This window comes from Anolis sagrei, chromosome Y (genome assembly GCF_037176765.1).
Source record: "Anolis sagrei isolate rAnoSag1 chromosome Y, rAnoSag1.mat, whole genome shotgun sequence".
In the NCBI taxonomy this organism is placed as follows: Eukaryota; Metazoa; Chordata; class Lepidosauria; order Squamata; family Dactyloidae; genus Anolis; species Anolis sagrei.
The window spans coordinates 15,649,301-15,666,958 of NC_090035.1; the positions used below are offsets into that span (position 1 = coordinate 15,649,301).

General features: G+C 42.0%; 1 protein-coding gene across 1 annotated transcript in view; it reads right to left on the bottom strand.

The window, feature by feature from the left end:
- OTOA (otoancorin) overlaps window positions 1–9,850 on the bottom strand; it is a 57,306-nt gene extending 47,456 nt beyond the window's left edge. Inside the window, exons 1-7 of the mRNA XM_067461751.1 lie at window positions 9,794–9,850; window positions 9,563–9,694; window positions 8,009–8,244; window positions 5,881–5,984; window positions 5,526–5,626; window positions 4,078–4,217; window positions 1,241–1,364 (exon numbers count right to left, since the gene is read on the bottom strand). Coding sequence (XP_067317852.1) covers window positions 1,241–1,364; window positions 4,078–4,217; window positions 5,526–5,626; window positions 5,881–5,984; window positions 8,009–8,244; window positions 9,563–9,694; window positions 9,794–9,850 — 894 coding nt within the window. The remainder of the gene's footprint in view (window positions 1–1,240; window positions 1,365–4,077; window positions 4,218–5,525; window positions 5,627–5,880; window positions 5,985–8,008; window positions 8,245–9,562; window positions 9,695–9,793) is intronic.
- Window positions 9,851–17,658: the final 7,808 nt, after the last annotated feature.

Consider the following 17,658-nt stretch of genomic DNA (forward strand, 5'->3'; position numbering starts at 1 on the left):
CTCCCCTCCCCTTGGGGTTCTATCATAACGGTGTGTCTTAATGCACCCTGTAACTGGGAGAATGCTGCAGACACCTGTCTTCAGTGCTTCCATCTGCAGTGGCTCAGAAATGCCATCATAGAATCATAGAAACTTAAGAGTTGGAAAGGACCTTCTGGGCCATCCAGTCCAACCCTCTTCCAAGAAGCAGGAAAATTGCATTCAAAGCACCCTCACCTCTGTATAAAAGACTCCAAAGAAGGTGCCTCCACCACACTCCGGGGCAGAGACTTCCACTGCTGAACAGCTCTCACAGTTAGGCAGTACTTCCTAATGTTCAGGTGGAATCTCCTTTCCTGTAGCTGAAGCCATTGTTCTGCGTCTGAGTCTTCAGGGCAGCAGAAGACAAGCCTGCTCCCGTCTCCCTATGACTTCCCCTCACATCTTTATCCATGGCCCTCATCATGTTTCCTCTCAGCCTTCTCTTCTGCAGGCTAAACATGCCCAACTCTTTAAGCTGCTCCTCATAGGGCTTATTCTCCAGACCCTTTATCATTTTAATCAGCCTCCTCTGGACACATCCCAGCTTGTCAACAACTCCCTTCAATTGCGGAGCCCAGAATTGGACCCCGCAATTCTGGGGTCCAATTCCAGGTGTGTTCTGACGAAGACAAAATAGAGGGGTAGCACGACTTCCCTGGATCTAGACACTAGACTCCTATTTATGCAGGCCAATATCCCATTGGCTTTTTAAGCTGCTGCATGACATTGTTGGCTCATGTTTAACTTGTTGTCCATGAGGATTCCTTTTTCAGACGCACTGCTGTCAAATCAGGCATCGTCCCCCATTCTGTATATTTGCATTTCATTTCTTTTGCCTAAGTGGATTATCTTGCATTTTTCACTGTTGAACTTCATTTGTTAGTTTTGGCCAATCATCTCTCTAATTTGTTAAGATTGTTTTGAATGCTACTCCTGTTTTCTGGAGTATTGGCTATCCCAATTTGATGTCCTCAACTAACTTTATGATCATCTAAGTCATTAATAAAGATGTTAAGCAGAATGGGTCCAGGACAGAACCCTGCTTATGGCACTCCAGTCGTCACTTCTTTCCAGGATGAAGAGGAAGTATTGTCCCCGTCCCCCCCACCACCACCAAATGAGCTGACGGGATGGGGGTGGGGGGCTCCAGTACCTCCAGTATCTCTCTACCAGACAAACATGACATGCCAGTGCTAGTAAGAGTGAACTCTACACCAACCTTCTGAATGTCAGCCTGGGACCCTCTTAGGTGGTTGCATTTAATCATCTGATGAAGTAAAACCCGAGCCACACTGGCATCCATCTGTTCCAGGTCATTGTAAAAACAAACCAACAAGCCCAATCTGTGTGAGAGAATGAAGAAGTCTGTTGTTTTTATTCAGCAGCAGCGACAATAATGCATTTTTTTCTTTACACACCTCTTTTAACAACTCGAGGTGGGGTACAACAAAATCAAAACTTAATTGGAGTTTCTGAACTTGATACAGGGGTAGACCAATGTACAGTGCATTACACAAGTTCAACTTTTAGCATCTTTATTTACACCATGCTGATTTCCCAAGGTAGGAGATAAAAATGATTTACAAATAAAAATGTCTAGAATTCCAAAGATTATACATCACTTACTTAGTTACATACATAATGTGTCCTGGTCCTAACCTCCCACTCTCCAAACTTACCTTAAGAGCCAGCAGGTACACTAAACAATGTAATTGTGTTGTCAAAGGCTTTCATGGCCGGAATCACTGGGTTGGTATGAGCTTTCCAGGCTATATGGCCATGTTCCAGAAGCATTCTCTCCTGACATTTCACCCACATCTATGACAGGCAACCTCAGAGGTTGTGAGGTCTGTTGGAAACTGGGCAAGTGAGGTTTATATATCTGTGGAATAATGTTCAGGGTGGGAGAAAGAACTCTTGTCTGCTTGAGACAAGTGTAAATGTTGCAACTGGCTGGTTTGATTAGCACTGAATGGCCTTGCAGTTTCAAAGCCTGGCTGATTCCTCCCAACAAAGGATTACCCCAGGCAGGAAGTAGCGAGGCTTTGAAGCTGCAGGGCCATTTACTGCTAATTGCAACATTCACACTTGCCTCAAACAGACAAGAGTTCTTTCTCTCACCCTGGATATCATTCCTGTTGTGGCTCAACCTGAGTATGGACTTTCTGAGCCTGAGTTTCCTCTTTCTGAGCCTGAGTTTCCTCAGGAGAAGGAGGATAATGGGTTACAGATTTCTGCATATGCCCCTGTTGTTGAGGCAGACAGTGTTGATTTTGAAGCACCTCAGTTTCCCAAGGAAAAGAATGTTGTTTTAGAAGACAGCCATGATTTGGATTCACAGGTGGAGGAGTCGACTGGTCCTTCTGTGAACTCAGGGCCTATCGATTCCCAGGCACAAGATAATGAGGGATCAGGCCTTGAAAGTAATGAGGATCTGTGTAGGGAGGACCGTTTGCAATTAAGGTTACGCTGAAACACCCGGCTTGCAAACAAGCGGGAACTTCGGGGGCAACGTAATGTTTTCATGCTAGCAAAACATAGTTAATGATCTGTTCGAAGACAACTCTTTGTCAGAGTATCTTCGCTCACACCCAGTGAACTTCCTTGAAATCCCCTCAGATTTCAGGGGAAAGCTGTTAGCTTTGGGATTTTGCTTTTGGATCTTCGTTCCTGGGACTTTGTCATGATGCCATGGATTCTGGTTTGACCAATGCTTGTGGATTATATTTGCTTTTGGACCTTGGAAGCTTTGCCTTGCATTTAAGTTCCTGTTTGAACTTTTGAACTTCAGCAACCTTATTTCTATGTTTTGATTTTACCTTTCTTCAATAAACTACAAAACCTACAGCCCTGGTGTGTGGTGTTGTTCTGAGCAAGGTGAATCTATCCTGAGTTGCAACAATTCCACAGATATATAAACCTCACTTGCCTAGTTTCCAGCAGACCTCACAACCTCTGAGATGTGGGCAAAATGTCAGGAGACAATGCTTCTGGAACATGGCCATACAGCCTGGAAAACTCACAGCAATCCAATGTAATTGTGTTCAGACAGCAACTAGGCTACAGGATGATGGCATTTCAATTGTTGCAGACTTACTCACTGACAGGATGGGGCTGGAAACATATTGTCCTGTACCTTCTGAACAAGACGTGTATTGCTCAGTGATACTCCTGCTCATTTTGGAAAGTTTAGGGAGATATTCCTACCAACTACAGCTGTGAAGATGTTTGGGCTGAAAGAAGGCCCTCTTCTGATGATCTCAAGGCCTGACAGAAAATGTTCCCCCTTAATACAACTGCATTTATTGCACAACTGGTATAGTGTGCAACAGACTAGGAGATTAAGAGAGCAATTATGTACACTGTTATTCGGGAACAAATTCCACTGAATATCAACAGAACTAATTTGTAAGTAGATGTGCATTGAATCAGAGTAACATCGGAAAACCTCCCCAGTTTGACTTTCTTCTTTGCCATGAAGTCATTCATTGGTTCCAGCACCTCCTCCAGGAATAAAGTAAGAATAATAATGCTGTCCTTCCTTTCCAGAATTGTTTTGAGGACCGGGATAATAAAATGCTTGAAATACACTTAGCATCATGCATGCTAAGTGTTATACAAGCTTATAGCAAATTATTCCGAGCCATATTACACATCCAGAAATAACACAATCCTTTTGGGAGTGCGCATTATCAGAATGGAAGATGGAATGGGCTTGCTTGAGCACTCTCCAAAAATAAAGGCATGACTTCATTAGCAGTGTTTAAAGGTAGTAGAGGTAAAGGTTTTCCCCTTCATTAAGTCCTGTCTTGTCCGACTCTGGTGTGGTGCTCATCTCCATTTCTAAGCCGAAGAGTTGGCGTTGTCCATAGACACCTCCTAGGTCATGAGGCCAGCATGACTGCATGTGCCGTTACCTTCCCGCCGGAGAAGTTCCTATTGACCTACTCACATTTGCATGTTCTCAAACTGTTTAAAACCTCTATTTTTTCTGATTTCCCAAACTCAACCAGCAAAAGGATTCTTAAAAATCTAATCTTGAATAATGGGACTTGCCTATAAAGTGTTGATGTGTTTTTCATATCAAATCCTGATGCGTTTATTCTTTCCAAGAAAGCCTGTGCGAGGTCCGGGGTGATATCATATACGGTATCGAGTTGCTTTGTTGCATTGTCATAACTGATGAACAATCTCATCTAATTGGCAAATAAAAGAGTGTGTTATTGGACAGGATCAGGATCAATTCAATTTAACTTACAAAATATGAATAGTAATGTAATATAGGAATTCAAATTAAATGATTATTCAAGTCACTAAACAGGTTGTTTGTCATAGGAGTTGTCAGTCGAAAGCACAACGAAGCATCCACGTCTTTAATTCCTTGCGGAATATGGTTAGGGAAGGTGCCAGCCTAATCTCCCTAGGGAGGGAGTTCCAGAGACCGGGGGGGGGGGGGGCCTTTCCCTCGTCTCCACCATCTGCACCTGAGACGGGGGGGAGGGGGGGTGGAGTGAGCAAAGAGTATCCCCGGAAGATCTTAAGGAACATGCATGCTCGTAAGGGAGGAGGGGGTCGGTCATGCAGATAGGCAGGTCCTGAACCGTTAGAACTTTATAGGTAACCACCTGCACCTTGAATTGGGACTGGAAACTTATCGGCAGCCAGTGGAGCTGTCTAAACAGGAGGGTTGACCATTCCCTGTAATTTGCTTCAATTAACAATTTGGCCGCCGACCTTTGCACCAGCTTTCACCTACCTAGAGATTTTCTCCAAACTTGCTGATAGTGGCTCTATAGTGCTGGTCAGTCTGTTTTGGCTGCCTAACTATTGAAGCTGGAAACTTGAGAGCTATATAAGCACTTTACAGGGATGTAGAATCAGTGGATATTCAGGTGTTGGGCTTCACCTGAACATGCACTGATTAATATGGCTATTTCCTTTTTTGAGCAGTAGTTCTTACATTCTGGGAGTAGTCCTTTATGAAAGTAAATTCCCTGACTTCTGAGCATCATGTTCTACAGAGTATTATTTATTTATTTATTGAGCTTTTTCTGAAATGCTAAAAGTGAAGAAGCCGATTTAATCTCCATAGGAAGGGCGTCCCATAGCTGAGGGGCCACCACTGAGAAGGCCCTGTCTCTCGTCCCCACCAGCCGTGTTTGTGATGATGGCAGGGACCGAGAGCAGGGCCTCTCTAGACGATCTTAAGGTCCTCGAAGGTTCATAAGGGGAGATGCATTCGGACAGGTAAGTTGGTCCATAACCGTTTAGGGCTTTATAGGCCAAGGCCAGCACTTTGAATTGTGCCCGGTAGCAGACTGGCAGCCAGTGGAGCTGGCGCAACAGGGGGGTTGTATGTTCCCTAAGAGCCGCTCCAGTTAGCAACCTGGCTGCCATCCGTTGGACCAGTTGAAGCTTCAAAGGCAACCCTATGTAGAGAGTGTTGCAGTAGTCTAATATAGTTTCCACGAACAATATCCTATTGTATACTTCAATTGACTTACTTCATAAGGGTAAATTTTCCAAATTTCTTCTAGTGGGAGATGAACCATATATCTTCCCAGAATCCACAGGTTTTCTGCACTCACCCATGAAGTGACATTTTCTGAATTGGGAGGAAAAACACGAAATGAAAACATTCATAAACAAGTATGGCAATACAATCTGAATTATGAACAAATATTAGTGAAATCTGCAAAGGCTGCAGTATGAAGCTTGACTAGAGGGTTGTATACAAAGTCATACCCTTTGCTGCTTTCCTGTCTCTGCCATTTCTTCTTTCCTCCCTTCCACGGCCTTAGAAAATAAATATGGTACGCTTTCTAAAAACTTCTGTTTGTTTACTGTTTCTTAACTTACCACTGATATTGTGGGATTTTTGTAGGATCTGCCTCATCCAGTCATATAGAGCCTTCTGTGAACTTGCTGTTATCCTGTCATACAGATCTCTGAATACTGATGATCTGAAATACAACAGAAGAGGGAGGCTATGGACTAATGGATGGATTAGCCACATTTGGTTTTCTAGTCAGGATGCTTAAGAAACTACCAAAACAATTAATCCATATAAATAAAAATGTAGTGTTCGTTTGTGGGATTAACATAACTCAAAAACCACTGGACAAATTGCCACCAGATTTGGCCACAAGACACCTACTAACCCAAGGAGTGACCATCAGTTCACCTACAATCAAAGAGGATTCTGAACCCCATCAACGATGGAATTGAAGCAAACTTGGCACATAGGACTCCGACAACCAACAGAACATTCTGGAAAGGTTTGGTGGGCAACCAAAAAGGAAAGGTTTGGTGAGTCTGGGAGTTGTAGTAGGTTTGGTGAGTCTGGGAGTTGTAGTTCACCTGCATCCAGAGAGCACTGTGGACTCAAACAATGAAGGATCTAGACCAAACTTGGCACAATTACTCCATATGCCCAAATGTGAACACTGGTGGAGTTTGGGGAAAATAGACCTTGACATTTGGGAGTTGTAGTTGGTGGGATGTATAGTTTACCAACAATCAAAGAGCATTCAGAACCCCACCAATGATAGAATTGGGCCAAACTTCCCACACAGAACCCCCACAAACAACAGAAAATACTGTATTTTCTTGTGGTCTTTGGCAACCCTTCTGACACCCCCTCGTGACCTCCCTCAGGTTTCCCGACGCCCAGGTTGAAAAATGCTGCCTAAAGGCCATCCAGTCCACCTCCCTTCACCAGGGCAAGAAAACATAATCAAAGCCCTCCTGATAAAGAGCCATCTAGACACAGATATAGATAGATAGATATGATTCACACACATATATACATATGTATATGATAGATATGTTGTTGTTCATTCGTTCAGTTGTCTCCGACTCTTCGTGACCTCATGGACCAGCCCACGCCAGAGCTCCCTGTCAGCCGTCACCACCCCCAGCTCCTTCAAGGTCAGTCCAGTCACTTCAAGGATGCCATCTATCCATCTTGCCCTTGGTCGGCCCCTCTTCCTTTTGCCTTCCACTTTCCCCAGCATAATTGTCTTCTCTAGGCTCTGCTGTCTCCTCATGATGTGGCCAAAGTACTTCAACTTTGTCTCTAGTATCCTTCTCTCCAGTGAGCAGCCGGGCTTTATTTCCTGGAGGATGGACTGGTTGGATCTTCTCGTAGTCCAAGGCACTCTCAGAACTTTCCTCCAACACCACAGTTCAAAAGCATCGATCTTCCTTCGCTCAGCCTTCCCTAAGGTCCAGCTTTCACATTCGTAGGTTACTACAGGGAATACCATGGCTTTGACTAGGCGGATCTTTGTTGCCAGTCTGATGTCTCTACTCTTTACTATTTTATCGAGACTGGACATTGCTCTCCTCCCAAGAAGTAAGCGTCTTCTGATTTCCTGGCCACAGTCTGCATCTGCAGTAATCTTTGCACCTAGAAATACCAAAGTCTGTCACGGCCTCCACATTTTCTCCCTCTATTTCCCAGTTGTCAATCATTCTTGTTGCCATAATCTTGGTTTTTTTATGTTTAGCTGCAACCCAGCTTTTGCGCTTTCTTCTTTCACCTTGATTAGAAGGCTCCTCAGCTCCTCCTCACTTTCGGCCATCAGAGTGGTGTCATCTGCATATCTGAGGTTGCTAATGTTTCTTCCAGCAATTTTTACCCCAGCTTTGCATTCATCAAGCCCCGCAGATATGGCAGATATAGTATCCTAGATTTGAAAGGGACTCCTAAAAAAGGACAATGATATGTTGCATGTTCCAGAGTAGGCAAACCAGGCAATCTCTACATCAACACTGACAAAGAGACAACAAGAAGCACTGCTTGCCTACAAGCATCAATAAATTACATATATTAGAAACCAACACTTTCTCGTTACTTTATTTTCCAGTTCACCAGACTGGGCCACAGCAACGCATGGCAGGGGACAGCTAGTGCTAAATAAAACTGAATATGCTTTCAAAATTGTCACCACCTTCAGTCATCAACAGTAAGAAATTAGCTTACAGGTTTCGAAAAGCATCTTCCTGAAGGTCTTTGGGGAGGTTTGGGATGGTGTGGACTTGGAGGTACATAACGGAAGATGCCCGGAGGATTTGGCTCAGGATGTCCACACATTCTGCAGAGCTCAAACTCAGAAAGCACCTCTCCAAAGTAGTAAGGAATAAGGTTCGGTTTCCTCCTGGACTTTGGAAAATTCTCTCTCTTATCCCAGCCAGGTCAATAACAATATTTCCCAACTCCTGCTGACACAAGTTATATATGAATTAGCAATTGTATCATTTCTACAAGTTCCTTTTTATAACTACTAGATTCTATTTTCCATTGGACGCTTGGGTTTTAGAAGATTTTGGTTGACATCCTGCATTGTCAGATGTAACGACAATAACAGAGTTCTGTCGTTATTGTTGCTTTTGATTATGTCATCATCACCCCTCCAAAAACTCTTATGATTTAGGATGGCAGTGGCTTGGAAACCCTTCAAAACAGTGTATTATGGGGGTAACTTTTAGTAGTTAATACCATAAATGTGAATAGCCATCAGTTACAGAGTTGAAAATGAAGTAATTTAACTCACAAACATCTTTAAACTTACTCACCCAACGACGCACAGTACTCACATCAACACAATCACCATAAACAGCTTGCATTCTCTGATGTCATCTTTGGGGTGACACCTTCTGCTGTCAAGAATTCAATGGCTGCACGTTGCTTAAATCACATTGACCGACCATTTGTGCAGGGTTCCATACTTCACACTTTAACAACACAACTGTTCAATGCTAAGGCTTCCCACCAAATTTGAACTGTAGAGGAGAGTCTACTGAACAAGCCAGTACCTGCCACATACTAGTACTGCCATCTGTTGAGGAGTTATGAAGGTGGAGGCATTACTTTTCATTCAACCCTCGTAGATGTGTTACCAACTGGAATTTTAGATTATCTGTGATTCTGATTCTATTCAAGAATCTAGAAATCAGCAAAGTATCAATGGTTTTCAAGAAGGACATTTTATTTATAATTGTGCTTTGATTATGCTTTCGATAGTAAATCAATTCGTCCATTTGAAACTGCTTTCACTATTGGAACCGTTGTAGTTTGCAGCACTGTTGTAATACTCTCTATGAATAATATAGTATACTGCATGGGATTATCTTCTCTTTCTTTTCCTTTTCAGAACAACCCTGTGAAACATATTATACTGAGAGATGAAGGCTGATCTAATGTTTCTAGAACGTTCCAAGGCAAAATGGGAATCTTGCTAGTACATGTTACATAGTAGGAGCACATAACTTTTGGCCCTCCAGATCCTTAGGATTACAACTCCCACCATGTTTTCCCATTGGGCTTGTTGGTTTTGATCTCCAAAAAAAAGAGAATTTAAAAAACCCATTGCTTCTATTATAGCGCATGCATTAAAAAGAAATTAATTATGCAGCGAGTCACTTTGTGTCTCAATTAAGAGATAAAACTAGAAAATAATAATAATAACATCAACAATAATAATTTGGAGCTAATGATATTACTATTTGGCATATACTGCAACCAAAAACAAGTTACCAAATACTTCTGCTTGTTGCCAAAGAGATATTTCATTGCGGTCTGGAAACGCTGAAGATTCATCTGTTGAAACTCAGACAGTAGCACTTTGGGGTTGTATAAGAGGTTATCCAGATAATTTTTAACAGAACTCTAAAAAAAAATAGGGTGGGAATGGGAGAACACAAGAGAAATTGCCATATTTATTTTCCTTCAATACAGGACAAGAAAACTTCCAAAACCACCAACTACCTTAGAGAACATCCACACTGCAGAATTATAGCAGTTTGACACCACTTTACCTGCCATGGCTCCATCCCATGGAATTCTGGAATCTGTAGTTTGTTGTGGCAACAGAGCTCTCTGACAGAGAAGAATAAATAACATGCAAGATGCTGTAGATCAGCCAGAGACTGATAGTTTAACTGATGATTTGACGAGGATTGTGGGCTTTTCTGTGGCACAAAGTGATGGGTTCTCAAGTCTTGGAAATTCGGGTCTGGAAATGATGGTTCTCTCTGTGAGAAAACTGGCTTGGAAAATGCAAGGCTTCAGTTAGAGGAGCCAGAAGGAGCAACAGCAGATAAGGAATCAAGTGAAGAGCTGAGTGCTAAGGAGGGTTCCCAGGAGAAACCATCTACAGCTACAGAGATCAACAAAAGTCTTCAGGCTGGAGGTTTAGCACAACTGGTAAATCACCAGCAATTATAAGATCTATCAACCGAAAGGTTGCAAGTCAGCTAGTCATTGTTTACCTAAAAATTAGAAAATAGCTTTAGCTGTAATTAGAGAAATTAGGTACTGCTAAAAGCAGGGGAAGTGTTTTACAATGCCATAAAGAAAGAAGATCAGAAAATGCTGGGTGACCAAAAGGAAGGAGGAAGTCCTGATGGCTCTTCGTCATAGATGATAGAGCAACAGCACCCCCTGGACTCAAGCCCACTCTTCCATGGCACCAAAAACAGCTGGACATTGAGTCGAAACAAACCACCCCCTTCTGTTCTGTCTGTCTATGTATTGTCTATACAAAGTGGCATTAAATGTTTGCATTGTATACGTACTGTGATCCATCCTGAGTCCCCTTTGGGGTGAGAAGGGCGGAATATAAATAAAGTGTTATTATTATTATTTACAAATCAAAGCTGAAAATAGATCACATCGGTCTGAGAGATTATGTGGGAAAGGTATGGAGAAAATTCACAGGAGACACAATGCTTTCATGGGTGTCTATTAAACAACGAGTTGTTTACTTTATGAGCAGTTTAGGCAATGCTGTGTTAGAGTGAGAAGCTAAGCCTAAATTCTTTAGGTCCTGATTCAAGTCAAGCCTTGGTTTTGGGTTTTAATATCCTGGAAGTTTTGCATATTCCTGTACATGTACTCCTGTTTTGTTTTGTTTTTTTACTAGTTATACCTTCTTGCTTGTGGATTTATGCTGTACCTGTGATTTCTGGCTGTTCCTGGACTTCATCATCTCTGGAACTTTATGAGACATTTGGATTGTTGTTTGGTTATCATCTGTTGCAAAACCTTTTTGGATTATATATCTTCCTTTCTGATTCTTGCTGTTTTATATGCTTTTTATATGTTTTACAATAAACTGTTGGTTTATATTCCTGGATTATTGTGTGGTGCAGTGGTAGGAGATGGCCCATAGGTGGCCTGGCGTGCAACACAAGACTACAAATCTCATAATTACATAGTATTGAGCATGGCAGTTAATATGGCATCAAACTGCTATAATTCTGCATCCAGATCAGCCAAAAATTGATGAATCATCTTTTAACACTGGACTTTCCAGAATCATAAAACTCTTTTTGTACTGGTACGGCTGTACCAGGAGCTCCAACTTCATTTTCTTTCTATTAAATGTCTGCATGCATTCCAAGGTTTCAGGCATTCTGCAAAGGTGACTTCCCTTGGTTTGCAATTATAGGGCCAATGCCCCATCAATCATTGTTAAGTTTTGGTTCTGCCCCTTTCCCCAGGGCCATGGGAGGAGAGGGAACCATTTTTAGTTCAGTCTTACAGAAGGAAATTAAGCTACAGGACGTGGACCAGCTCCACCTGCAGAAAAGCTTCATTTCCTACAGCTTCAGGGGAAATAGCTTCAGGGGAAATAGCTTCAGGGAGAAATAGTCCCAAAGTTCTGGCTGGGAACTTAGAGCCTCTCAGCCTTACAGCATTCGGGGGGGGGGGGGGGGGGGTTGCAGACCCAAAGAACTCCAGCTGGAGAATCTACAAAGCCTTGACTGGTAGGTCTACTCGGGACCCAAGAAGTAATTTGGAACCGGTAGTAGGACCCACATCAGCAAAGCCTAGATAGTAGATTGCCTGGGAGAGGTTAAAAAAGGGTTTTCCTTTTAAAAGAAAAGAAATCGTTCTCCAAGCCAGTTGCCTGTCCCTCGTGGACAAGACTAAGAAAGCCACCAGTCATTTATATGATTGTCGTTGAAGATTTAAGAAGTATTTGTTTAATTTGTTCAATAATACAGGACTTTGTTAAACCTTTCAAGCCCCTAAAGACTCTTCCAGAGGAAAATCCTTAGGGCCTCTCTATCAAGGCACCCTGGCTTCCCGCTGGGCACAAAGTGCATGTCCTGTTCAAAAGACAATTATTACAGGCCCAGCGTGTGACAGCACACCTTTGCTTGGGATGGATGCCTGGTTTTACGACAAACTTCAGGGAGATTTGCAGTCATGATGCCATAGTCATAAATGTGAATACAAAACAGTTATGGGGTTGAAAACCTAGCTCATTGCATAACTGGATGACAGGCAATTTTTTTAAAAAATGTACTTAAAAGAACTACCACTATTGATTGAAAGGACTTATGCATTATACTGCTTAGAATACCTTCTTCCTCTGCACACCCAACGCAAAACACTGTGGCACCAATAACAATTAGCATTCCATATATAAAAAATATTGCACTGATTGTCTATGCAATGGGACCGGCCCTCACACTGCCCTCCAATTACAGCGACTCCAAATAACAAAAACAATTAATAAAAAAACCCCAAAAACAGCCAATTATTTTAACACTATTCAACTCCTAATTGCTTCCCAACTGTATTGGAAAGTGGGTTGTTGTGAGTTTTCTAAGCTGTATGGCCATGTTCCAGAAATATTGGAAGATTTTAGGATCTATACAAACCTGCATGTTGCTATAAGTTATTATAATATTCTGAGCATCAAAGTATGCCAAGACTTTGTTAAGGAGTTCTGTTGTCCACATGTGAGTGCTATAAAAGAAAGAAGAAAAGGAAGGTAAGTATCTCCCGTGATTTATATTGCATGGATAATATTTCTACAATTACACGATTGCTCGGCATTACTAGATGCTTCAACTTTTATGTTTCTAAATCTTAGAGAAAGAAACAAATGCCACCAGGTGGTGTAAGTCGATAGTGCACACTGTATTTATAAAAACAGCATGGAACAGCTATTGGCGCTCTACGCAAATGCGTAACTTGCCTATTGCTTCAGCCGCCCCTGTTTGCATATTAAGCTTGCTGTAGCAACTGTAGCCAGGTATGGGCAAACGTGGACTCTCCAGGTGTTTTGGACTTCAACTCCCACAATTACTTACAGCCTTAGGCCCCTTCCTATTCCCCCTCAGCCGCTTAAGCCAATAATACAATGTTGTTGTTGTTGTTGTTGCAACATTATTTTACCAAACCTGATCTTGATTCCCTACTGTCTCCTATAGCTCTATTGCTCTCTAACTCCCATGCAAATTAAAAGATCATAAATTACCTTTGGTAATGAAGCATATCAAGGAAAGCTAAGGAAGAAAGACACACAAAGTGTTAATGTACACAGTCATACAACAGGACGGCGAGTTATAAGTAGGAAATTTGAACATCTTTACCATTGAGATAATTTCCAGCTGTAACTTCTTCCTAAAGAGGGAGAGAGAAGCAATGAATGCAATAATTCAAATATACTGAGAACATGAAATATTGCTAAAAAGATATAGTACTATAAAAAAATACTGACCACAATGCTTTGTAGTTGTGGTGACAGGTCTGAAAATAAATGTTTAAGATGGTGAATTCAAATAGTAAACATAGACACAGTTCATTCCTAGATAAGAATATGCTTTACAACAGGCATGGGAGAACTTGGGCCCTCCAGGTGTTTTGGACTCCAACTCCCACTGTTCTGGTACGGCTGTACCAGGAGCTCCCTTTTCCTTTCTTTGAGTGTTTGCATGTATTCCAAGGTTCCATGCATTTTGCAATAAGGTAGCTTCCCTTGGTTTGCAATTATGGGGCCAATGACCCATCAATCATCATTAGGTTCTTTAGTTCCGCCCCTTTTTCTGGGTTTAGGAGGGGGAACGGGGACCTCTAGTTCAGTTCACACAGAGAAGCCTTTTGTACAGGACGTGAATCAGTTCCACCTGCAGAAAGCTTCATCTTTTACAGCTTTTGCTGGGGGGATCCAGTCCTACAACTCCATAGCTTTTGTTGGGGGGATCCAGTCCCACAGCTTTACAGCTTTTTGCTGGGGGGAATTCAGTCCCACAGCTCTACAGAGAAGCATAGCTTTTGCTGGGGGATCCAGTCCCACAGCTTTACAGCCAGCCTTTGCTGGGAATTGAAGACCTTCTTTCCTCTTGGAAATCTACAAAAGGACTCTGTTTGGTAAGGACCACTCTTGGCAGCCATAACGCAATTTGGACCGGGTGTAGGGGCCCACGCTAACAGAGCCTAATACAGATTGCCCAGGTAGAGGTCAAGGACTTCCCTGATAGTAAAGAAACAGTTCATGAAGATAGTTGCCTGTCCCTTGTGGACAAGATTAAGAAAGCCACCAGTTGATTCAAATCCTTGTAGTACTTGTTTGATTTATTGAAGACCTAAGCAATAATAAAGAACTTTGTTAAACTTTCCAAGTTTCTAAAGGCTTTGTTTAGGGAAATCTATAGGGCTTCTAATCCGAGGCACCCCAGGCATCCCGTTGGGCATACAGAACAGGTCCTGTCTACAAACCTTTTCACAGGCCCAACACGTGACAGCACACCCACCATTCCTAACAGCCTCAGCCTTAAGCGGCTGAGGGGGGAAAGGAAAGGGCCTGAGGCTGTTAGGAATAGTGGGAGTTGAAGTCCAAAACACCTGGAAGACCAATGTTTGCCCATGCCTACTTTTCAATTGTCTTGGTTTTATTCTGCATTAAATATTCTCCTGCCAAAAAAATTTGATAATCAACATTATAGTGAATCTGGTACTTATTTTTCCCAAATAATACCCCATTTGTTTTGCTTGTATAGATTTCTTAATGCAGACATTTTGATGGCACTGAAAAAAAATTATCCTTACCTTGACCAATGTCCTGCTGTTTTGTAGCCTCAGCCTGACTCATTAAAACCAGCAAGAAACATATCCTTAGGTGTGGTGGCATTTCTCCTATTGTTTGCTGTAACTGAGAGAGAGTTAGATGATAAAAGAAAGGGAACAAGCAAAAACTTCCACCAAACTTTCAAATTTAAATAAATAATAATTGCACACTTTGCTTGGTTTAATGATATCACATATTTTTCTTGCCCGATTGTTTTAATTATGCATTTTGGTTACTTCTAAGTTTAATTCTGTTTTAATGTTTCTGTTCTGTAGGTTTTGTATTGTTTTTAGCACTGTTTACTGCTTTGAGTCTCTTTAAGAGGAAAAAAACAGTATAGAAGGAGACGAAGAAGAGGAGGAAGAAGAGGATGGAGGAGAAGGAAGAAAGGAAGAGAGAGAAAGAGATAGAATATTTGGGGATTTTTATTTAAACTTGTAGCACATTTAATGCCCTAGAATTATCCAATTCTTTTGCTTCCTGTAGTTAGTATATGTTAGTGATGTTATAGTAAGTTGAAGCAGGACCAAGTGTATGTGTGTGTTGAAGAAAAACCTTATGATGGTAATTATTATGTGCAGCTGGTAATGTAGGTCAACCAGCAAGCTTGGACCACATCCAATGGGGTATAACTGTATGGGTTTTTAGAATACAGTGGTGGAGAGCTTTTTCTCTGAGAAGGTCTATGCTCAAAGGCTGAGGAGCAGGTTGGAGAGAAGCTGTTATGCTGCTCTAAAGGAGGCTATGGTGAAATAGCTGTTTACTTGAGGTTTATGCAGAGGCGGCCTTAGGTAATTTTCAACGGTAAGCAAACAGTATTTTGCCCCCCCCCCCCAACCAATCATTGATATATATTTTCTGTTCGTCATGGGAGTTCTGTATGCCATATTTGTTTCAATTCCATTATTGGTGTTCAGAATGCTCTTTGATTTTAGGTGAACTATACATCCCAGTAACTACAACTCACATATGTCAAGGTCTATTTTCCTCCAAGAGCACCTCAAGAGCGCCCCTGGGCAAAATCAACTATACTGCAAATGCTTACTTTGCGTAATGGGTTGAGCTGCCCCTGGGTTTATGTTTTGCTCTCTCCTTTGACTTACGATGAAGATGCCTTATTTTGTGTTACTTATAAAGACTATGTAAGTTTCTTGCACTGTTTTTTGTATGCAACAATGCAAGTTTGTGTTTCATCTCTGCTATTAAGAGTCAAGATTTTTCTTTTCATTTTTACTCTTGTCTGTGTGACTTGTGTATGAGACGTGGCTAAGACCCGCTTGCTGCGCAACAAGTGATGCTTCTTATTAATCAGTTCTCTCAATTATCACATTTTGGACTTCATCCCTGTTTCTATGCACTTTAAAACCAGAATTCCGCAGAGGCAATCAGATGACACAAAGCTATTTCTGGGTGGGTTGCCCATGGGACCCCATTTTTAAAGTGCATGGAAACGGGGAGAGTTTGGAGTCTGGTATCTATCAACTCCAGTCATCTCTATGCGCTTAGAAGTGGGGAAACACGAGAATTTTCAGGTGTGATGGTAACTGTTGGAGTTCTCCATGTAATACCGTTTTATGACGTTTGCTTGTGGGCAGTAAGTGGACCATCCTCAAAATCCTGCCAGTTCAAGCCTGGCCCAAGGTGAGCAGAAGCTAGGGCTGACGGTGGGTGCTCACCCTGGACCAGGGTTGAACTGCCAACTTTTTGATTGGCAGATTTTGAGGATGGCCCACTTACCGTCCACAAGCAACCGTCATAAAACGGTATTACATGGAGAACTCCAATGTATTGGTATTACATGGAGCACTCACCGTCAGCCCTAACTTCTGCTCACTTAGCAGATTGAAAACTGAAATGTGAGTAGATAAATAGGTATCGCTTTAGGTTTGGAGGCAATAAGATGCATCCATAAGGACATTCGATTGGGAGAACATCTACGGATAACCAAGCTCCTTGACATGGAAGATGAAGCAATAGCATCCAGATGCCGGTAATGGAAAAAGAGGGGGAAAGGCTTAACCTTTGTTTATGTATTGTCTGTCCTTGTTAACTGTATAATGTCATTGAATGTTTACCATATGTGTTCTGTAATCTGCCCTGAGTCCTCGGGGAGATAGAGCAGACTATAAATAAAGTATATTATTATTAACTAAGGGTGCATCTACATTGTAGAATGAATGCAGTTTGACATCATTTTAATAGGTCATGGCTTTGGAATCCTTTCACTTGGCATCACATTAACTGTCATGACTTAATGCTATAGGATCATGGGAGTTGTGGTTTTACAAGGTCTATAGCCTTCTCTGTCAAAGGGGGTTGGCCCCTCACCAAATTACAACTCCAAGGATTCCGTAGCCTTGAGCCATGGCAGTTAAAATGGTGCCAAACTACATTAATTCTACCCAGAGTTTCCTATCGTTTCTACTGCTTAGCTAAGTGTGCTGTTGCGCGCTGGGTTCCTATAAAAGACTATAAACAGCACTTAATTTCTGTGAGCCCAACGGGATGCCAGGGTTGCCTCAGAGAGAGGTTTTTTGGGATTTTCCTGAAAAGATGGGCTTCAAAGTCTTTAAAGATGCAACAAAATCTTTATTACTGAACAAATAACAAGGCTTCAACGATTGGATTCAAAGTTTTCTTAATAAACTGTTGGCTTTCTCAATCTTGCCCCCAAGGGCAGGCAACTGTTCCTTCACTGTTGGGAAAATCCCCGACCTCTACCCTGGGCAATCTGTCTTCTCTGCTGTTGGCGTGGGGCCCCTACACC